General features: G+C 43.8%; 1 protein-coding gene across 7 annotated transcripts in view; it reads left to right on the forward strand.

Annotated features, from left to right (window-relative positions):
- The first annotated feature begins 85 nt into the window (after positions 1-85).
- The window catches only part of SLC36A1 (solute carrier family 36 member 1), a 275,737-nt gene continuing 252,846 nt past the window's right edge, over positions 86-22,976 (forward strand). For 3 of the 7 annotated variants that reach the window (XM_078066763.1, XM_078066764.1, XM_036087677.2), the window contains exons 1-7: positions 88-233; positions 7,337-7,484; positions 13,911-14,001; positions 14,869-14,957; positions 15,414-15,509; positions 17,738-17,822; positions 18,225-18,443. In XM_078066763.1, coding sequence (XP_077922889.1) covers positions 7,342-7,484; positions 13,911-14,001; positions 14,869-14,957; positions 15,414-15,509; positions 17,738-17,822; positions 18,225-18,443 — 723 coding nt within the window. In that variant the 5' untranslated portion in view covers positions 88-233; positions 7,337-7,341. Of the gene's footprint in view, positions 234-7,336; positions 7,485-13,910; positions 14,002-14,868; positions 14,958-15,413; positions 15,510-17,737; positions 17,823-18,224; positions 18,444-22,976 lie in introns of all 7 variants that reach the window. The other 4 variants (XM_078066765.1, XM_036087678.2, XM_036087673.2 and 1 more) reach the window with 2 other exon arrangements.

Genomic DNA, 22,976 nt, shown 5'->3' on the forward strand with positions numbered 1-22,976 from the left:
GGTGCTGTGGCGCCGGGCTCCGGAGCTTCGTGACAGGAGGGGAGCTGCCGCGCGCGCGGGGACACGTGACCCAGGTCTCTGGCTGGGGCGACGGGATCACGTGACGGGGCCCGGAAGCCGCGGGCCCCGGCAGCTAAGGGGGATGGCTGGGGCTCCGCGCTGAGGCGAGGACCGGTGGGCTGCGCTGCTGCGGGAGCCGGAGCCGGAGCGGAGCCCAAGCCGGAGCTCGAGCGGTGAGTCCTCGCGCTGACGGGCCGGGGCTGGCGGCGAGTCACTGCCTCAGGCAGGACCCACGTCGCCTATCTGTGGGGCGCAGCGGATGCTCCGGGGCAGGCACTGACCGGCTCGGGGTGCGGGTCCGAGTGTCCTCGGCTTCCCCGCCTCAGCCGCGGTAAGATGCGGGCACCCCTCCGGGGATGAGGCGAACTGCAGGCACTGTCTCCCTTGACCTCTCCTTGCCGTTTGACAGGTGGGGAAACTGAGGTACCGAGATGGGAAAGGTCACCCAGACGACCAGCCAGGGCTTCTTCCACGCTTCCCAAAGGGGCCCAGTCGTCTCGGGCAAGTCACCCGCCCTCTGGGGAGCCCTGCTGGGGACTTGCGAATAGTGGGTCTTTGGGTCATAGAACACCAGAACTGGGACCCTTCCCGGGAAATCATCTGGTGCAACCCCCTGCTAGGACAGTTGGGGAAATCGAGGCTCGGGGCTTGCCTAAGGTCACCCAGTGAATTAGTGGCAGCCCTGCGACTAGAATCCAAGTCTCCCCAAGCTCCAGCAGCTGTTTGCTTTTCAGCACACTGCCTCCTGCGGACAACTTGACATGTGAAAAGGCACCCTTTTCCTGTCCTCTCCTCTTCTGGCGCTCCCTCTTTTAGCTCTGCATTCTCCATCTCCCAGATTGGCTCGGCTCTGGGTGTGGTTCCCTGTTCCAATGTTCACGATTTTTTCTGCAGCCTCATCACTCTGTAGGTTTTGCTTCTAACGCCCTGCTATTTTGTGTAAATGGTGCTGAAATATGCAATAAGAATTGGATTATGCTCCTGGGAGGGTAGGTGGCTCCCAGCAGGAGTTGTGGAGAGCCCTGGCATTGACCTGAAGAATGTAAAGACCTGGGCTTTATTTATTTATTTTTTTTTAAAGATTTTTTATTTATTTATTTGACAGAGAGAGACACAGCAAGAGAGGGAACACAAGCAGGGGGAGTGAGAGAGGGAGAAGCAGGCTTCCCGCTGAGCAGGGAGCCCGATGCGGGGCTCGATCCCAGGACCCTGGGATCATGACCTGAGCCGAAGGCAGACAGACGCCCAACGACTGAGCCACCCAGGCGCCCCAAGCCCTGGGCTTTAGTTTTTCTGTAGCTTGCTTGTCTCATTTGGGGAATATTGGTTATTTGGATGCAGTCATTTGAGGCTTGCTGAAATGAGATAGCGGCATGGTGTAATGGAAAGAACCGAGATTGGGGAATTGGGAGATTTTGTTCTAACTCTGACACTTTCTTTGCAACCTTGGGTGACTCCCATCCTCGAGTGGGTTTGGGTTTCCCAGCCTGTACAATGATGGAGTTGAATCCCTCAGGACCTCTTCTGCTCTGACATTCTGTGCCTCTAGCTCTGTCTTCTAATCCGAGTGGGCTTCCCCCCGTGTACATTACTGTCGCCTTTCGACAAAGGTTAATCCAGTTGTCCAGGAAGCAGTCTCCCTACTTCACTTATTTCTAGGTTACCATGGAATCCTCCTCCGTCTTATCACTGTATTAAGTCCAATCTAAATGTTGACAGCTGAAAATGATTTTGACTGTCTTTAATTACTTTAACCACGATTAAGGCCCTCTTTGACTCTTGTTGAGAGCCTAGTCTACAGTAATTAACTTGTACATTTAGAGTACGTTTTCTTTAAAGATGTTTTTGTGGAGGAAGTAAAGGGGACACAAAAGACAGTCTTTTGCTCTGAGTTTGAGACTGTGGGGTGGAGGCTGTATGAAGAAGAGGCTGCTATTTTGCCGGTATTAAGTCTCTCTTCCTTTGTTTTCTGATTGTGCCATTTATAATGGCCTGCTGTTGAGTCCTTATTTTCCCTTTAAACCATGTAGCTGTTCATTCAGCCCCATCTCTCTGGCAGCTTGAAGTTGCTCAGAGCTGTCTTTGTCTGTTTTAAAGGCAGATTCCATTTCTTCTGCAGTATTCCTGAGACTACAACTAGGACCAATGGATGCAAGTGCCAAAGGGAAGTGGTTTTTGGGTGAGCGTAAGAACTTTCAAAGAATAAGAGCTCTTTCATGTTGCAGCACACAACCTGTCACTGGAGGTAATTGTCACTGGACAATTACATTTGGCAATGTTATAGGTTATGTTTATTGTGTTGGGTAGAGCTTTGGACTAGATAAAGTTTGAGGTTTTCTTCCAACTCAGGGTTCTTGTGAAATTCTAGGACTGGACTTCTTAGCATGTAGAATGTCAAGTAGAGTGGGTGTCCACTTTTGTGACTGCTTTATTTTTTCCCCTTGCCTCAGACAACTACTTTCTCTTGTGTTAAGTACTCTTGTGTGTGTGTGTGTGTTTTTTTTTGTTTTTTTTTTAAAGATTTTTTATTTATTTATTTGAGAGAGAATGAGAGAGAGCACATGAGAGGGGGGAGGGTCAGAGGGAGAAGCAGACTCCCTGCCGAGCAGGGAGCCCGATGCGGGACTCGATCCAGGGACTCCAGGATCATGACCTGAGCCGAAGGCAGTCGCTTAACCAACTGAGCCACCCAGGCGCCCTGTGTGTGTTTTTTTTTAATTCCTCCTCCCCTCCCCAGGGAGTGTCTCAATTCTTAAAATGCTTGCTATCTCTTCCAAGATCAGATGCTGAAGAGTCATTGTGCTGTTAATGATACATTTCTTCTTTCCACCCTGACCTGAAAGCAAGGTCCTAGAACTGGGCTGAGTGAATGGACTTTGGTTTCTACTTTGGCTGGCCTGGCTCTGATAACCCCTTCCAGAAGTGTGTGACTGACTGACCACTAACATCTAGGCTAGCTTTTCTCTTTGTTCCGCAGAGGAAACTCACACTGAGTCTTTTTACCTCAACCCAAACCTTGGAGGAATCCTGAGCCTCCCTCCTTCAGCCAGGCCTTACTGGGTCTAAGCACACAAAGCTAGCTCTGTTTTATGGGTGTGGGGTCCCATGGATGAGACATTCTAAATGCGCCAAAATAGAAACCTCATGATGTTGCATTTGGTGCCATCTCTTCTTTTATCTCCCAAACATTTCTCTTGGAAGCCTTGACACCCAGGGCCAGTTCTCAATGACCCTCTATAGTACGAAATACTCTTCTGTGCTTCCCTATTCCGTGAAGTCAGGAATCTATCTGTGTTCCTGGGATGCTCATGGCACATAGACCACCATTTCCAAGATGAGGACCTGGCTCAGCTCTCCAGAGTGATAAAATGGAGAAGAACTGCAGAATTGCACATTTGCATAGTGAACTTTCTGACTTCCTGCTCTTGAACTTCTCTATAGTGATAATTGCATCTAGCTCTGAACTCAGGTACTTTTTGTCATGCAGAATTCCCCCTGCACACCTAATCTTGCCCCTGTTTTGTTCCAAGGGAGATTGCAGGGAGGATAGATAATTTATGTGTGATAGAAGCATGGACTGAGAATCTTGTATGTTGTATTCTAATCCCATGTCTTTAACAGCTGGGGCCTTGGTTTTCTCGCCTTTGATGAGAAGCTGGGGCTTTAGATCTTCTGTAAGTCATGCATGGTACTAACATTTTAGTGGTTTTTAGGATTGTGTGTAAAAAGTGAGCGTGTTTGTCTTGTCAGCCCCTCCTGTGCAGAGCCTGCTGAGGTCAGCAGCTGCTTTGCGGCTGCCCTCTCACCAGACTCTTTTAGGCAGGAGTCAAATTATGGAATGTATTTCTGTGGTAGGTTAAATGGATTTTTATCTGATGCCCTTTAAAAACAAATCATGTGGAAGTTAGAAATTTTCACTTTCCTCCTTGTAGACCACACATAGCAACACAGTCTGTGTCCTTATTCATGACTTTGGAATTCCAGCGATAGAGAAAAGTGCATCTAGAGAATTTGCTGTTTCCTTGGGTTCCAAAGTCTAACGCAATGTAATTGTTTCAGAATAATGGGTGGCACTTGCAGTCTGCAAATATCACCTATCCATGAACTCTGGTAGGAGATGAGGCCTGGGGTGTACCTATCATGATAAGATCATATGTATTTTTCTAGTGCCTATAAATCCACCTGTAATCAAGATCATTTAGGAAGATGGTTAAAAATAAAAATGCTTAGGTTGAATCAGATTGGGCCGAGAAATCTGTTTGGTTTTTTAAAGCAGTTTTATTGAGATATAATTCACATGGCATGGCATACAGTTCAACCATTTAAAATGTACAATTCAGTGGCTTTTAGTATACTCACAGAGATGTGCAGCTATCACCACAATCAATTTTAGAACCTTTTCACCACCCCAAAAGAAACTATTCCTTAGGTGTCCCCTGCTAATTCCTTTTAACCCCGTACCCCAAGCCCTAGGCAACTACTACTCTGTCTCCTTATGTCTAGCCAAAGACCTGCCTCTCTCTACTTTCCACCTACTGATCCTATTTCTGAACTCATCTTCGCCATCCCACAGGACAAGTCTTATCCATAGGACAGCTTTTAAAAGCAGTTTTTATACCTGCCAAGTTGCCAGTTCTCCAGTTTGAACCTTCTCAGTGCCTCTAGTCATCCCTCCTCAGGCTGGTGCTGAGCCCTGGCTACACCACAGTTTATTATCCCCTTAATAGTATACGGACTGGAACAGAATATAATGCAGAGCAAAACAAATGGTGCTGTCATTCTACCTGTGGTTCTCATCCTCGTGCAACCTAGAATTAGCTGATTTGGCATCTGTTACTAAATCAAGGACTTCTGTCGAGCTTATCATCAGCTAAAACTCATAAGTACTGTTATTTTTTTCTTTTCAACATGCATACAGTTGCCAAGCCACATTTGCCGGATCCTGCAGTTGTTTCTCAGACCTTGGATCTATAGATTTTAGCTTCTATTTGAGCAGTTTCTTAGCAATATTCTGCTGGGGGTAACTTCAATTTTTATACAAATGTAAAGAAGCCTCTTTGCAGTATTTGAAATAAATTGAGTGTCTGGGCCAAGTAAGCAATAGAGTGGCTTCTTCGTTGTTGGGGAGGGGTAGGGGAATTTGTCAGTCCCTGTATCCTGTCCCTTCTCCCTCAGTAATATGCAGGATTCACCTGGAAGGCTCTATTCCTCAGACACTTTGCTATGTTGGAAAATACTAGAAATTAGCTGTTGTTTGCATAGATGATTACATTAGTTGATTCCTGGAATATTAGCACTAGAGAGATGCTGAGAGGTCTTTCAGTTTATTGCCCCTTACCCCTTGCTGCACATTTGGGGTAAATAGAATTATTCCCTGTTACTAAAGAAACTGGCGATAGAGTCAGCCTCAGAACCCAGGCCTTCTGACATACATAGATGCTGACCTATTAGCTTTGCTTGGATAGCAGCTTTCAACTGTTCATATTAAGATACTTTATAGATATTTTCCCCCTAGCCGTCTTATGAGTTTAATTCCCCCAGAACTAGATGACTTCTTTGAATCCTTCCAGCATGCGAGTAAATGATGCCCTCTTAGATATTTAGCAAAGTCACTCTGGTAGTGAAGCTGGGCAGCATCCTCTCTGGGACTTCCAGAGCCTTTACTGGCTTTCTGCCAGGCACTTTCCCTGTGGGATTATGTGGGTCCACTCTTCATTATGGTTGGTGGGGGAAAATGAGATACCCTGGATCACTTAGGGGCCAGAGTAGGGCCAGTTTCCAAAGAGTCCCCTGGGACTTGACCCATGGGAGCCTTCAGCACAGAGCTATCCTCTGGCAGCTAGTGTTGGGGGTTGGGCAGGATTGTGATGACCCACAGAGATCCTGTCTCCTCACCAGGTATTTGAGACAGCGCAGCAGATTTACAGTGGGCTTCAGCTGCATGCTGGGGGAGAGCCTGCTTATAGGCAGGCAGTTGTGCCCGTCTGCCAAGTGTCAGAAGGACTTTTTTTGTAATTTTTAAGGTACATGTACTTTTCTTTCCTCACTTGATTGCAGATTCTTGGAGGGTAGGAAGTTGGCTCTCTCTCGTTGTAATATTCCCTCATTGCAAGTGGCAGTGCCGTCAGTAGATGTTTCCAGGTTCAGGCAGGGCAGCAGGATCTATGTTTACTGCTTTGCTGCTACCTGCCTGTAGCAGAGCAGGTTCCTTCATTTTGGGGGTTGATTCTTCATTTGTAAAATGATCACTTTGGAGTGTCCTCTGAAGGCTCTTTTAGTAATAGTGTCTAGGGTTCTGGGGGCTTACAGAACTCCCAAAATGTATCCTTATCATGTGGCTCAGAGAAGTTGTTCTTCTCTTTTCTGTAGTAACATTACTGAGAAAGTCCACCCTGGAGACAATACCCTCACCATCCTTCCCCAGCACACAACAGAAAGGGTTTCTTCTTTCACCATCTTTACAAAGTTGGCAAATCCGTAAAAATAAAAAAGAAGAGTCTGGAGGGGAAGGATTGAAATGAGGGCCAGTGGTGAGCCCTCTCATACTCCTGCTCTTCCTCTGAGCTGCTTGCAATTCTGGCTTATTGCAAGATAAGAGTCCTGGGGTCAGGGAGGAGGGTCACTGGTGACCTCCAAAGAGTACAGGATGGGCCAGAGGTCATGGTGGAGAGAGAGAGAGGAAGTCATCTGTTGGCTCTGGAACCTGGTGGGGAATCTGAGCAGAATTGGATGATTTGGAGGGGATTTTTTGAATGCAACAAGGTCCTTTTTCTAATGCATGCAGGAGAAAAATAAGATGCCGTGAGGACTAGTCAGGTTCTCATCCTCTGAGAGCTTGACTCCTGGGGAAGATGGACATAGATACAATATAACTGTTGTTCAGTGTTCAAAGAAATCAACTCAAAGGAGGGGATAGTTACTCCCAACCAAAGACACAGAGAAGGCTTCCTGGAAGCACCTGTCTCCATCTTCCCCCACTCATCCCACGCAGTGCCTCACCTTTGCTCTGTCCAGGTGTATGGTGGCAAATTTAGAAATTTATGAGTGGGAGATTGAGAAGGTTGGGAGACAGAAGCCAAGTGAGCTCAGCCCGCCCATGTGTACTTTGCACTTTTCCCATTTCCCTTGGTATGAGCCACTGTCACTGTACTTAATTCATAGTGCAGCGGTCACTGAGCTGCTGTGACAATGGCTGCTTCTGCCCCAGAGCCCACCACAGGCTTGGAGCTAAAGGCCCCAGCTGCTGGAGGTCTTAGCAGTGACCCTGTCCCCCCAGCTACCATGTCCACGCAGAGACTTCGGAATGAGGACTACCACGACTACAGCTCCACGGATGTGAGCCCAGAGGAGAGCCCATCCGAAGGCTTAAACAACTTCTCGTCTCAGGGCTCCTACCAGCGGTTTGGGGAAAGTAACAGCACAACGTAAGTAGCTATTTCTTCTTCCCTCCTGGGTGTGACTCATGTTTTTACGTTCTGTATTAGTAACATAGTCTCCCTTAGAGGTATTTTTGCTCCCCTATTTTATCAATTCCCCGTTTTACAGATGGAAGGAAGATATAAAGAGATTGGGTGAGTAACAGCTCTGAGATTTGAGTTCCTTGCTGGCCACTGTCCCTCCCATATGTTTTATATTCTTTGCTCCTTTCAGCTGTGTTGGTCCCGGAAGGCTGGTGCTGAACATAAGAGAAACTTCTAGAGAGAACATTCTCTTAATTCAGGACCATGGGTCATCTGTGCTAGAACCTCAAATACTTCTAGGCTCAATTGGAAGCTTCATTTGCAGAGTCTCGCCTAGACTTCTGTCCCCATCACCAAACAGCCAGTTCATTTGGCTGAAGAAGTGGTAAGAGGGAGGAAGGAATAATTTCTCCTGCACTTAAAAAATTCGAGGTTGAGGGGCGTCTGGGTGGTTCAGTCGGTTAAGCGTCAGACTCTTGATTTTGGCTCCAGGTCATGATCTCAGGGTTGTGAGATCGAGCCTCACATTGGGCTCCACACTGGGCGTGGAGCCTGCTTAAGATTCTCTCTTTCCCTCTACCTCTGCCCCTCCTCTCCCCATTCCCTCTCTTTCCTCCCTCCCCCCACCTAAAAAAATTCGAGGTTGAGAAGAAGAGGTCTGCCTAGCATTCCCTATGGAGGGGTAAGTCTTATCTCTAGAAACTGAATCCCATTCATGACTCATTTGGGTGGAGTTTGGCCCTCTCTGGGCCTTAGTTTCCCCAAATGTAAGAGAAAATTGAGGACCCCACTGTGAAGCTGTGCTGACTGCTAATCACCCACTTGAATTAGAAGATTCAGAGGAGGGTTTTCTACCCCATTGATTTCTCTGACTCAGTCCTGAATCTCAACAGACCCCTGATATTTTCTCTAGATCCCAGCATTCCATCTTTTTTGGCCTTTCTGTTTATTCCCCAAGCTTAGCTATTATCCTTTCTGCGTTCCCTTGTGGGTTGGGTGTGACTTATCGAGGGATCCTTCATGTGCTAGACTTACGCTTTCCCATGTGACTGCCCAAGCCGACTATTGAAGCTTCTCTTGGAGGTCATTACTGGTGAAGTTCCCTCTGGCTGCAGTCTCCCCTGGAGCAGGGCATTTTCTCTTGTGAACTGGGATAGAACTAGAGGATATGGTCTGTCCACATTAGCACTAGCTGATTTCTGCTCCTAAAGATTCAGTCTCTATAGCTTATTTCTCATGTGGCATGCTTTTATAGATTCCCCCATTTGCTTGCAGTGTTCCTGATGGAAAAGATTGCATAGAAAACAACTGGCAGCAGTGAGGACCATCTTTCCCCTGTTTTCCTAACCTGTCCACTCAGTTGGCTTCTCCCAGGTAGGAGGAGCTCCAGATGCAGCCAGTGGCATGTGATAGCTTCCCTTCAGAGGTGAAATACTTCTGAGCTTCTGTCTCCATAGTTTCCTTCCAGTTTTTGCTCCTTCTTGTTCTCAGGCATCAGCTTGTCTGTGCAATGCTTGCCATATGGGGTCTAGATTTTCATTTTTAAAGGGACCTCTCTGAAGTTCAAAACCAACCACTAGCAACTTCAGGATGGTAGTTCACAGGTTTTGTACGTATTGAAAGTAATGTGTGCTTGTTAGCTATTCTGATTACCTTTTTTTCACATTGGGTTATAACTGGTAGTCAACCTAAAATTATTTCTCCTTGCTTGTTAGAAATTGAGAAAATCAGGAGATACCTTCCTTGGGCTTGTATTGGCATATTTTCCAGGGTATGATTTGTTGTGAGGGCCCATCCTGCCCTGATATTGTGGTATATGGAACCAGGAAAACCCATCTGTAAATGAGATTAGGTATCGCAAGTGACCCGGGGAAAGTTCTCCCTTGGACTTGGAGGGTTGGTTGAGTACTTGCTTGGGGCCCGGATCCACGTAAGCATTTAGGTGTAGAAAACGTGCCAGGTGTGCTTAAGGTATAAGCTGATTCAGGTGTGTGCTCGCTTCGGCAGCACATATACTAAAATAATAAGCTGATTCAGGTGACCATGTTAGCTCTCATGAATCTCTGATATGTCAGACTGTTAGAGATAAGTTTTTGAGCTGGATTTCTTGTCTACTGTGCCTTGCTCCACCCTGTTACTAGTTTGCCAAGGAGCAAAGAATGCAGAACAAAGTACGAGGAACAAAATACAAGGAATAAAGTACATACATGCACATAACTGGCTGTTCTAAGGGTTAGGGATTCAGTGAAAATCCCTAATCGGGGGTGCAGATAGGAAGCCCAGACACTTCCATAATGGTGTGTTTAGTGAGGTTATTTCCTAACACTTGATGTTGTCAAGCTATTGACTGCTTTGACAACAGCCTCATTTTATTCTATTGGGCAAGTTTTTCTTCTTGTTGCCCTATTGGGTCACATTATACCAGCTGTTGATCGAGCTTTGGTACTTTTTCCCAGGCTGGCAGGCTGAGAATCCAGTTGACCGAAACTGCTTTCTCTAGGTTATCTAGGGCAGCTGTTTGCAAAGTGTGGTCTTCAGACCCTTTGGGGTTTCCGAGACCATTTCAAGAAGTCTGTGAAATTGAAACTATTTTCATAATAATGCTGAGATGTTATTTGTCTTTTCACTGTGTTGACGTTTACACGGATAGTTCAGCAGCAGTGGTGGGTAAAATTGCTGATACATTAGCATAAACCAGGGCAGTGCCACCAACTTATGCTAGTCATTGTATTTTTTGCTGCCACACATGTACGAAGAATAAGCCAGTTTCACTTAAGCAGGTCCTTGATGAAGCAGTCAGATTACTTATTTTATTACTTAACCCTTCAGTATAGAGTTTTAAATAATCTGCGTGACCAAATGAGAAGTAGACATGAAATACTTCTACTGCCTACCAAATATGATACTTGCCTCAAGGACAAGACTTGAGTGATTATTGGAATTGTGAACTGAACTAGTTGCTTTTTTTATTTTTTGTAGAGCACTATTTTTGCTAGGAAGAACTAACGAACTGTAGGTTATTCAGACCTGAGTATTTGGCAGTACTGAGTACTTCATTTCTTGAAAATGAAAGGAATGAGACCATCACCTCAAGAAAAAACAATCAATGGTATTTGTTGCCCACAATAAAATTTGAGCTTTCAAGCAAAACTAGAAAAAAAAACTAGTATCCAACACTGAGCTTGACAGCTTCCCTCTACTTAAAGACTTCTGATAAGATCAGTGATATTAATAAATGGGATTTTTTTCAGATACTGTATAATGAAATATGCCAGCATTTGGAAGATCTGCATAATTCAGGGAACTAGTATCTTCCAAATGGCCAGTGTGATACTAGAAAATTGTGCATGAGTAAAAGATCCATTTGAAGGGCAAAATCACCAGTACGTTTTAATGTGATAGGATCCTGAAAAGTTCAGACTCCACATTATAACTAACTTCTAAGAAACAACCACGTGTCGAATTTCGGTGTAGTATCAAAGGAAAATTACCACAATTGTCTGAAGAGACTATTAAAACACATTCCAACTGCATGTCTGTATGAGGACAGATTTTCTTTATGTACTTCAACCAAAACAACATATCACAACAGATTGAATGCAGAAGTAGATAATCCAGCTATCAAGCAAAACATTAAAGAGGTTTGCAGAAAAGGTAAATTAATGCCATTTTTTATTTTGGAAAATAGAACTACTTTTCATTAAAAATCTGTTATTTTAAAAAATAATAACAATTTAAGGGGCACCTGGGTGGCTCAGTCAGTTAAGTATCTGCCTTTGGCTTGGGTTGTGATCCCAGGGTCCTGGGATCAAGCCCCGTGTCAGACTCCCTGCTCAGCATTGAGCCTGCTTCTCCCTCTCCCTCTACCCTTCCCTCCCTTGTGCTCTTTCGCTTGCTGTCTCTCGCTCTCACGAATAAATGGATAAAAATCTTCAAAAAAAATAATAACAGTTTAAAAAATCTGTTATTTATATTTACATGTAATTTCTTATTATAAGTAATTAATATTTTTTTAATTTCTCAACTTGTAATATATATCACCAGACGTAATTCATATAAGCAAAAGCTATTTGGTATCCTCAATAATTTATAAGTGTATAAAGGGCTCCTGAGGAAAAAAAGTGTAAAAACTACTGATTTAGAACATAAACAGAACTATAGAGATTTGCAAGGTTCCCTTCCTATATCCCCCATAGTTAAAACTTTGCAGTCCGTGGAGTTTATTTTTTGATACCCTGTGGTTTTGGGTGATCCAAGCTTGGGGCCATTGATTAAAAAGAATAATGTTAGCCAGTTGCCTAGAATCCTGGTGTTTTAGAGCTGAAGAGATGTTGGCAAGTATGCTGTCCTATCCAGTCCCCTCATTCTACAGCTGAGACAAAGGTCCAGACAAGGGAGGGGAATTGTCATATGGAGTTAACTGGCAGAGCCAGGGCTAAAAGAGACATTATCTCCTATAAAACCCAGCTCAGAGACATTTTGGGGAGGCCTCTGGTAGGCAGGTGAGTTTTGCTACAATGCTTACTTTTGCCTGGAGTGGATTAAACATTTGCTAAGATAGACATTTGTTTGGCCCATCGCCCTGCCCATAATCTCTTGGTCACTTGGCTGCTGATAATGAAGGAGTCACCCCTGTACCCTTGGTCCTTAAGCTGTTTCCCCAGGATAGTCCAGGAGAGTGCTCAGCCTCTTCTCATTTAGATTCAAAGACATTTTCTTGATCTTTCCTGAAAAGCTTTGGGACAGTAGGAAGGTCAAGAGGTTTTCTTCCTGGAGGTAGGAGAAAGGTTACCAAAAGTAAAATTCCATTTCAGAGAGTGTAGATAGGTCATATTTATTATGGTCTTTAGGAGTTAACACATCTTATTTGCTTTCAGTTTCTACTGAATTGCAGATGTGAAGAAATATATGGAAGCATCATTTAGGAGGGATTTAGGGTATTTGTGCAAAAGAATTTCCAGACAGTGCCAGGGGCCAAATCTTGAGTGAGTCTGTGATTGGGGGCAAAGTGATGCTGTATTTGACCTGTTTTGTATCCTAGAGGTAACAGGATAGAAAATGCAGCAGATGAGGGTACTTCTCTGCTGTCAGTCCTTTGAGGAGTTCCCATTCTCTACAGATTGCTCACCGTCACCCCACCCAAGTGGCCACAAAACTGACACACTCCTCTGTGTTGGTGCCCCGAGTCTCTCTCTGGGCTTGTGTTCCCAGGCCTTTCTTCCCCATGGGCACACTGGCAAGCTCTGCCTATCCTGCTGGGCTGGGCTCAGGTCTCCCCTCTGTGAACCCTCACCTGCTTCCCCCTCCCCCCTCCCTGAGCACTGTTCCTGGGCATTTCTTAAGAAGACATCTTTCTGTCTGGGTGGTTATTAATGTATCTGCCTTATTTTCATTGAGACATTATTAATTTCTAGAGACTGAGGTCCATATCTGATTCATACTTACTTCTACCACTGTATTAACACAATGTTTTACATATAACGGATAGTATTTGCTGAGTGAAAAAATGAATGAGGATGCATGAAAGGCTTTATAATTACAGCTTGAGGTGGACAGTCTGTATAACAGGTGAGGGGAAAATCTGTCCTCAAAGCAGAAGGATAAATTAGGTGACATTTGAAGAGGCCTTCTCCAATCCTAGGACTCTGGCATTTGACTTTTTTTATATTTTGTTTTATTTTATTATGTTATGTTAGTCACCATACAATACATCATTAGTTTTTGATGTGGTGATCCACGATCCATTGTTTTCGTATAACACCCAGTGCTCCATGCAGTACATGCCCTCCTTAATACCCATCACCGGACTTTTTTTAAATGCGAAGTACACCAGGGACTGGCTGATTGTAGTGCCATATTCCTTTTGATCTGTTTACTTTGCATAAAATTTTCTGTTATGGGTTCTGGGCTTCTATTTTTTATTTCCCTCATCTTTCTCTCACACCAGTGTCTGTACTTCACACTTATGCTTGTCATCCTCTGTTGCAGTTTTGGATCTGAGTCTTTACAGTGGACAGCTCCGGTGAAATGTAGGCCAGAGCCACTAGGAAAGGATAAAGTGCCTACAGAGAGCCCTGGTGTCCCTCTGGTCTAATCTCCAAGAGAGCTGGGGTTCTTGGAGATGCCACAGGGAACAGAGCTTATAGCACAGAGGCCAGGAGAGGACTCGGGGGTCAGACTGCCTGGGTTTGAATCCTGACTAAACTCTTTACTAGGTGTGTGACCTTGAGCAAGTGTCTTCCTCATGCATAAAATAAATACATATCTCAGGGTTGTTGTGGAAATTGAATGAGATAATGCATGAAAGCACTTAGCACAGTGCGACATGATTAATAAATGTTAGTTATCATTATTGTTAACATGCCCTTGTCTACTTTCTTCCCACTTCAGATGGTTCCAGACTTTGATCCACCTGTTAAAAGGCAACATTGGCACAGGACTCCTGGGGCTGCCTCTGGCAGTGAAAAATGCTGGCATCTTGGTAAGGGTCTGCATTGGCAGAGGGAAGAATCATGACAAATTTTAGGAGATGGTGTGTGTTTTTTTTAAATCTATCTCATTTAAAACATTTAAAAATGGAGAGCTTTTTAATTCAGCTGCAGAAAGAGCAAAATTCAAGTGTTCATTCACTTAAACATATTTATTGAGGGCCTTCTGTGTGTTAGATGTTGTTCTATGCTCTGAATATTATTGGTGAATAAAGAAGAGATTCTTGCCCTCATGGCGCTTACTCTGTGGTGAGGAGGATGTACTTAAAATGTCTCAGAGAGTTTCTATCAATAATATTAACTAATGAATTAGTAACAGAAGTTTGTTAGTTTTCTACATAGTCCTTCCACACCCCACCCCTAGGAGGCCAACTCTGAGAATTTTACTTTTTCTTTTATGATTCATCCCCTATAGGCTATAATCTAAAGCCATTTGGTTTCTCTAGAGCTGGAGATAGCTCAGAGATGTGGATGGCCCTTAGCTAAGGGCCGTTTTTCCTGATCTGGCATTGCTCTAATGAGAACTTTCCCCTTCCCTCCACCCCTTCACCTGTCTCTTCTTCCCAGACCACAGGAGCCTTCTGTTTGGCTGATTTATAGCTGTTTTAGAACAGCCTTATCTTGTGTCATTCTTTTCCACGAGGTTAACTCTTTCGAAGGCATGCTAAGGTTCAGATGGTGCCCTTCTCACCAAGCTGATCTCCATGATCACATTTCTCTCTGTAATGCTGTGCCAGAAGTTCTGTCACTGGAAGGTGCCTTAGTAGCGTTTTGATCATTTCCAAATCCAGTCTCCATGGACTCACTCCTAATTCTACCTGCTTGTCTCTCTCTTTCTTGTCCGCAACACCTGTCTCCAGATGGGTCCCCTCAGCCTGCTGGTGATAGGCCTTGTAGCTGTGCACTGCATGGGTATCCTGGTGAAATGCGCTCACCACTTCTGCCGCAGGTGAGAGCCCTCTGAGCTGCCAAATTGTCCTTTTGGGTTCTGTTACTAGCACTGAAAGAGAGGACTTAGGCAGACCACTCTAAATTCTTTGTGCTAGCTAAAGGTGACTGCTAATTATTGCAGCACTCCCTTTCCCTGGTTTTTTTTTGTGTTCTTTTTCAGTTTGTTGTCATCTGTCATATTTACTTATGTCCAGGGGACAGAGACCACATTCTACTTCCATGCGCTTTGTAGTATTTACCCCACTGAAATGATTCTACCAGATGGCTGTTAATTATAAGAAAGTAACTGGCCTGTCGACTTAACATTTTCTGGTCCTTGAAAGCATTAGATGCAGGACTCAGTGGTTTCTCCAGGGTGACAGGTGGGGAACTGGTCCCGGTCTCAGTGAGCTACCTTTGTTCTGCCACTTATTGTCAAACCCACACACTCTGCCCTTCCTCTCCCCAACCCCAGGCTGAACAAGCCCTTTGTGGACTATGGGGATACAGTGATGTACGGACTGGAATCCAGCCCCAGCTCCTGGCTCCGGAACCACGCACACTGGGGAAGGTAAACAGTTTTCTCTTTTGTTGCTGCTGTGAACTCCCAGAGTGGAGGCCTTCAGACAGGGAGGAGAGATGTGGCAGATAGTATGAGCAATGGAAAGAGCATTGGGTCTGTGGATTTGGCTTCTAGCTCAGATCTGCAAGCACTCTTCTAAGGTGGCCTTAGCTCTGTGACGCCTTTCTTCTCTGGTCCTTGGTTTCCTCATTGGTAAACTGGCCGTTCTAGCTTTGGCAGTCTATGATGAGTGATTATTTTTTAATTCACTCATTTGTTCAGTAAAGATATTTAATCACTCTCTTATAAGTGGTGCACTTATTCTAGGTATTGGGAGGGGGGCTCCTCCTGGGGTAAATTATGTGATCCTGGTCCTCTAGGGACTTGTAGTCTCTGTAAGGAGAAGGATGTGTGGGAAGCTTGAGGACAAGAGATCAGGAATAGTCTATACCAGTAGAGAGAGTATCATGAGCTAGCAGTGCATCCTAGAAGCTCAGACAGGGAGGAGATTTAAGGACTATTGCCTGTGCCAGATGAGAAGTGCACATGATAGGTGCTTTAAGGGAAGGACACTGGGCAGGAGAAGGAAGGCTTAAGGAAGAGATGAGCTGAGCTAGAACCAATGGTTTATTGGGGAAAGACACATTTCAAGAAATGGGGGGGTGTTTGGAAATTTCTCCTTATGGTAGCTTTTCATATGCCTAGAGGGAAATATCTAATTTTTGTTTCCTGTTTGAGTAAATGATATGTGCATAGATAGAGAATTGATATCATTAGGTGCCAATTCCTTTTCTATTCTTTTTAATTTTTTTTAAAGATTTATTTATTTATTTGAGAGAGAGGTAGAAAGAGAGCGCACTTGTGTGCATGAGGGTGGGCAGAAGGAGAGAGAGGATCTCAAGCAGACTCCCCGCTGAGCATGGAGCCCGAGGTGGGGCTCCATCTCACGACCCTGAGATCATGACCTGAGCCGAAATCAAGAGTCAGATGCTAACTGACTGAGCCACCTAGGCGCCCCTCTGTTCTTTTTAAATTGAACTACATTAAAGCTCTGTTCTCCAGGAAAACTTCTTGTGGTCATCGGGAGGCTTTTATAGTTCCCACGTAGTCAGCTTCCTCCTGTGATGCAGGTTTATTTTGCGATTCTGTCAGCAGGATCATTCTTTGTGACTGGGAGAAGCCCTAGTGCCAAGTGGCCACCACTGGTTGGCTGGTTGGTTGTTGATTGATTCTTTCTTCCCTCCCTCCTTTCCATCCTTCTTCTCTTCTCTCCTATCTTCCCCTCTGTTTTCTCTCTTTATCCCCAACTCCCACCCCTCTTTCCCCATCCCTCCGCCTTCCTTCCTTATTTCCTTTCTTTCTTTAATGAAGTTAATGTGTGTTCATGGTAAAAAAAATTTTTTTTGAACAAAATAGGCATTCATAAAGTGAAAAATAAAAGTATATGCTGGTCACAGTTGCATGGGTATACTTCTGGAATTTTCTGTATGTATACAAACATACACATGTTCTTAACCTTTTTTTTACACAAATTGACCATACTGTGCATACTATTTGGAAATTTGTTTTTTTTTTAAAGGTCCTAGACATATCTCTATCAGCACATATAGGTGTAACATATTCTTTCTCCCTGCTGTATACTGCTCCACTTAAGAATGGTCTGTCATTTAATCATTTTCCTTTTGATGATCCTTTAGGTTGTCACCAGTTGTTGTTGTAACAGTGCTTCCACCAGCGGTCTGTTCTGGTACATCTATTCCTGTGTATTTATGTGAGAGTAGGTTGGTTCTTGGATCCAAGTTAGAGAAAGAGATGGTGAAGGGGTCTACTTCCTGGACTTTATGCTGAGGGCTCCCTGTAGTTTTAGAAGAAACGGTGTGAGATGGCATAGGCAGGCCGTGGGGAGGAGGAGGACAAAGGGACTAGTCTGTGGTCCTGGTGTGTATGCTCCACTCTGGCCATTCTGATTTGGGATTGCCTGACCCCGTGCAGCATTCCACACAAGACATAGGAAGGGGACCTCAGTCACCACACAGGACCTTCTTCACCTTCCTCCAAAGCTCCAGACTGGTGGCACCTAGCACAATTTCTCCTTTTATCAGGGCACACTCATCCTTGTCATCTGGTGGGAAGGGTCTATGATGACCTGGGAAAAAGCACTGTTCAAACACATATCTCTCTGGGAATCTTGCTTTTTATCCTCCTGATCTTTGTATTCTTCCCTTCCCCATCTGCAGGCACATTGTGGACTTCTTCCTGATCGTCACACAGCTGGGATTCTGCTGTGTCTATTTTGTCTTTCTGGCTGACAACTTTAAACAGGTAGGGCCCTGGTTTAAAAAAAAAATGGCAAGAGATGAGTGGACTTTTAGTTTAGGATTCCTTCTAAGCCAGTTTTGGTCAACAAAAGAATTAAGATTTTTAACATCTTACATAGAATAGTGTCTTTTGCTTAATTTCATCTAAAGACCTAGGGCACTGAGAATCTTCAAGATACCATGTCTAGCCTCCTGTCTTTAGGTAAGATATGATCAAACCCAGCTGAGACAGTTGGGTTACTGATGACAATTATGAAGATCTTGGAAGATGGTTCACCGGCTGTGGACTTCTGTATGGCCTTGTTCACATACGGAGCCTTTAGTTAGGAGCCCCTTTTGGTGGGAGGTACACTGGCCTTTGCCATTTGAGAGGCCTTTTCTGTTGCATTTCTTCCCCTCAATTTAGGTGATAGAAGCAGCCAATGGGACCACCAACAACTGCCACAACAATGAGACAGTGATTCTGACGCCCACCATGGACTCGCGACTCTACATGCTTACCTTCCTGCCCTTCCTGGTGCTGCTGGTTTTTGTCAGGAACCTCCGAGTCCTGTCCATCTTCTCTCTGTTGGCCAACATCACCATGCTTGTTAGCCTGGTTATGCTCTACCAGTTCATTGTGCAGGTAAGAGCCAAGGCTCTCCCTCTGCCTATTATATAATCAAAGAAGCAAATGAAACAAGTAAGTGGAACGTGAATACGGATATGTAACTTATGTGTGGTATATTTATATCAGGGGTTCTCAACTTTGGCACTAGTGACATTTTGGGCCAGATAATTTTTTATTATCTGAATTTTTTATTATTATGGGGGGGGCTATCCTGTGCAACATGGGATGTTTTGCAGCATCCCTGCTTTCTACCTACTAGGTGCTAGTAGCAGCCATGCCCCAAGTTATGACAACCAAAAATGTCCCCAGACATTGAGAAATGTGCTGGGGGGTGGGGGTGGTGGTATGTGTGTGTGTGCAGAATCATCCCCATTGAGATCACTACTTTAGACTTTTTTCCAATTGGATAGTTAGTACATGAATCATTGTATAATGGGAAAATAGAAGAATATTAAGGTGAAAACAAAAATCAACTTCTCTGACTTAATACTTAGATAAAATAATGCCTTACCACTCCAGTTATGTATTTATTTGTCAGAATTATAAATCCAGTTATTGTCTCCCCGCCTCTTACAGAGCCCATGTGGGCAGGTGTGTAGGTAGTCCAAGAGAGGACATCTGTATGTTGATGGGTAGAAGACCAGGCTGAGAAAAATGTGCCCTCAAACACTGTGGCTCTTTATAGATGAGACAGTGCATTTTGCCAAGACTTGAGAAGAGGAAAAGAGTGAAAGCCAGGGAATAAAAGCATAACTTTAAAAAAGATATTTAAATTTAATTCTCTAAAGAACTCATCAGTACCTTTTCATTAAGATGCAGACAGCACAAATGTTGAAAACCACATGTCCACCCTGAGTCTCTTTCTGTCAGGGACCCACTGTATGTGATTGGTCTGTCTCTGTCTAGGTCTTATGAATGTATCTACACACTGTATTAGTATGTAGAGAAATATGTAAAACAAAAGTATGTCTTGTTTTTTTTTAACATGGTTTTAAAAATTATTAGATATAGGGGCACCTGGGTGGCTCAGTCAGTTAAGCGTCTGCCTTTGGCTCAGGTCATGGTCCCAGGGTCCTGGGATTGAGCCCCGCATCGGGCTCCCTGCTCCACGGGAAGCCTGCTTCTCCCTCTCCCACTCCCCCTGCTTGTGTTCCCTCTCTCGCTGTCTCTCTCTCTGTCAAATAAATAAATAAAATCTTTAGAAAAAATTTATTAGATGTAGTGTTCATCTACCTTGCTTTTTCCCCCCTGACAATGCCTCAGGGAGCTTTCCATGTTGATACACATAGTTTTACCTCATTCTTTCTAATTGCTACATAGTATTTCAGAGAATAGATGCACCACAGGTTATTGAACCAGTCCCCATTCAGTGGACTGTTAGGTCGTTTATAATTTTTAGTGTTATTTTAGTATTAGGACAGTGAGTATTCTCCGGCCTCCCTTTTTGTAGACACGTATAAATACTTCTCCAAGGTATTTATGTAGAGGTGTAGCTGCTAAAGAGTGTGCACTTTTGAATTTTTATTTTGCCATGTTGCTTTTTCCAAAAGCTACTTACCAATTTCATATAGACTCCCTCCTATAGTGCATAAGTAGATGTATTATCAATCTTTTTAATTTCGGTCAGTCTGACAGGTGAACATTGACTCATTTTAATACGGTCTGCTTAACAGTGACCCGGTCGCTCACTGATACGGTTTCTAGGAAAACAGTGCATTGTAAAACAGCACTTCCTGCACTGAGGATATGATATAATGAATTTAGATTAACATTGTACTCAGTGAGCATTTACTGGTTTTCCCCTGTCTTAGGAAGTCGGATGGGTGGCGGATAATTGACTCTTCTTCTGCAGAACTGGTTTTTAAAAATAAAATAAACTGCTGTCCGTTACCTGTTTTTTCTGTGAATGGAAGGAGGTCCCGTGAACGCATGATTGACCATTTCCAGAGAGTTTCCATCTCTACCTCTGTCAAATTAAGATAAAACAAGGAAGGGTAAATAAATGCATGATTTAACTTTGTAATTAGAGATCTCAATCAGTGCCTGGGACACACCGCAGTGGACGTTAAAGTGAGCGAGGCAAGCTCACATGGACGCGCACAGGTGCTGCATTTAATTTGAAAGCACGGCAGGTCGTTGGACTGCGGTGGTTGCCGTGAACGCAGGGCTGGGATGGGAATATGGGTTCCGACAGTGTCTCAGTCCCAGGTGAAGACAGTGTCCGTTCAGAGCATTGTCTGTGTGTCATGCAACTGGCATGTGCGGATGAGGCAGCCCTGCTGATTTCTTCAGAGCGAGTATGAGCCTGCCTCTGGGCCCAGCCAGGAGCCGTGTGTAAGATCACACAGTGCTCTCTGCTCTGGGGGAGCTGGGGAGGATGGTGGTTTGGCTGAGTGTTGAGTAGCTTCATTTTGATGTGGTATGTAGGTGTGTAGGTATGTAAGATGCTCCGTTTGGGTCACTTTTGTTGCTGATGCTGTTGTTACTGCTGTCTTGTCTCAGCATCTTCTCTCGCTGTCCAGTGTTTCTGAATTTTTTCCCAGTCCTGAGCACGTGTGTGACTGGTGCTCTTGCTCCTCATGCACACGCCAGCCCAGGAAGCTGACTGAGGCCTTCCGCCTGTGCAGGTTTCCCCTTAGCTTCATCACCTGGACTGACAGATGGCACCCAGAGGGGGCTCCCAATAAATGTATTTATCACTGCATTTCCTTAATTCTGAGATGCAGTTTTTTCACAGGTATAATATTTCCAAAATTGAGTACATCTTGCAATCCTATGTACATTTAACAGCATTTTCTCAAAAAGCTATTATCACTGAAATTGATAGTATCCTAGAATTGAGGAGACAATATGTTGATAATGAACTGATTTTAATGTGTTTCTTTCCCATTAAACTTTTTTCATTTAATGGGTTGGGCTCTAAGTCAGTAGCAATCATTAAGTATGTAGAATTATAAATTCCTTCTGCTGGTCTCCTTCACACCAGTATCCCCAGACATGTGTTCTGAAATTCCCTCTCTGATACTTCAGCCAGATATGATGTATGAACCGGGGCAGTAGTCATCCACTAACCAACAGATTGCTCCTGTTTCCAAGAACTTAAGTTGCACTGTGATTCAGGAATAATTACAGGGCAATTTCACTCTTTGTCTCATTGTAGAGCAAAAATATTTCTTAGTCTGTCTTCATTCCAGATACTGAAATATTTATTTTTCTTTTCTTTTTTTAAAGATTTTATTTATTTATTTAACACAGAGAAAGAGAGAGAGAGAACACAAGCAGGGGAAGCGGCAGGCAGAGGGAGCGGGAGAAGCAGGCTTCCCGCTGAGCAGGGAGCCCGATGTGGGACTCTATTCCAGGACCCTGGGATCATGACCTGAGCTGAAGGCAGACGCTTAACCAACTGAGCCACCCAGGCGCCCCTGAAATATTTCTTATAAAGAGATCTTTATAGGCAGGGGCTCAGGAAAAAAAAAAATTTTTTTTTAAATTATTTGTATTTTAGGGAGACTATAGTATAATTGCTTTGAAAACTTTCAAAGAGAAGCTTATTACAGAGATTGGTATTAGATCTTTTGTTCACTGATACTATTCTGTTATACTGTTGGAGTGTGACCCATATTTATCTAAATATCTCTATAGTTAAATCAATTTTAAAACATTGTAAAGGCAGTTTTAAAATCAATTCTCATTTTAATGTAAGCAGTGTATGCACATCTTTGAAAAAGCCACACTCTGAAAGGACAGAAGCTTCTTTCCCATGCTGAGTCCTGTTCCTCTGATGCTATCCATCACTGGGGCTATTGTTCAGTGGTGAGCCGGGGAGAATTCTGTGTCTGCACCTCCTGCTTGTACCTCTTTACATTGTACCTGCAGTTAACAATTGCCTTGGTTTTTATTTGCCTCTATTTTTAAATGCTTTTTTTTTTTTTTTTTTTGCTATTTTGTCCCTAAATGTTCCAGTACTCCTGTCAGGTGTTTATCAATAAAATTTTTCAAGTGTCCACTCATTCACAAGAATTAAGAGAAGGAAGGAAGGAAGGAAGGGAATTCCTCCCTTCTCTTAAGGAAGGAAGGAAGGAGGGAAAGAAGGAAGAAAAGCAGAGAAAAAAAAGAAAAGAGCTCTTTTAAAAATCTTCCACCTTTCCTTCCAGCTTTATCTGTGTGGAGTGTTTATGTAGTTGTATTATAGTGAATATGTAAATTTAAAAAGTTAATGTTCTAGTATTTCATAAGCAGTTTTTCATTTGCTACTTAGTTATCTCAATTTTTACTTTTAAAATAGTGCATAATATTCTGTGGTATGGTTGATGTGCAGTAAACTAACTTGTTTCACTTGTTTGGGAATATTTAGGTTGTTTTTAATTACTATTAAATAACTTTGCTCTAATTTTTTTATATTTTGATTTTTTTTCCTATTCGGATTAAATTTCTGGGGATGGGATTACCTAATGAAAGAAGGTAACTATTTTTATGCAAGCTTCAGCATTTGAGTTTTTTATAGTACACTGGGCTATAGTCTTTCCCCAATGCAGGTAGGGTTTTCTC

The sequence above is a fragment of the Halichoerus grypus genome, chromosome 2 (assembly GCF_964656455.1).
Source record: "Halichoerus grypus chromosome 2, mHalGry1.hap1.1, whole genome shotgun sequence".
Lineage (NCBI taxonomy): Eukaryota > Metazoa > Chordata > Mammalia > Carnivora > Phocidae > Halichoerus > Halichoerus grypus.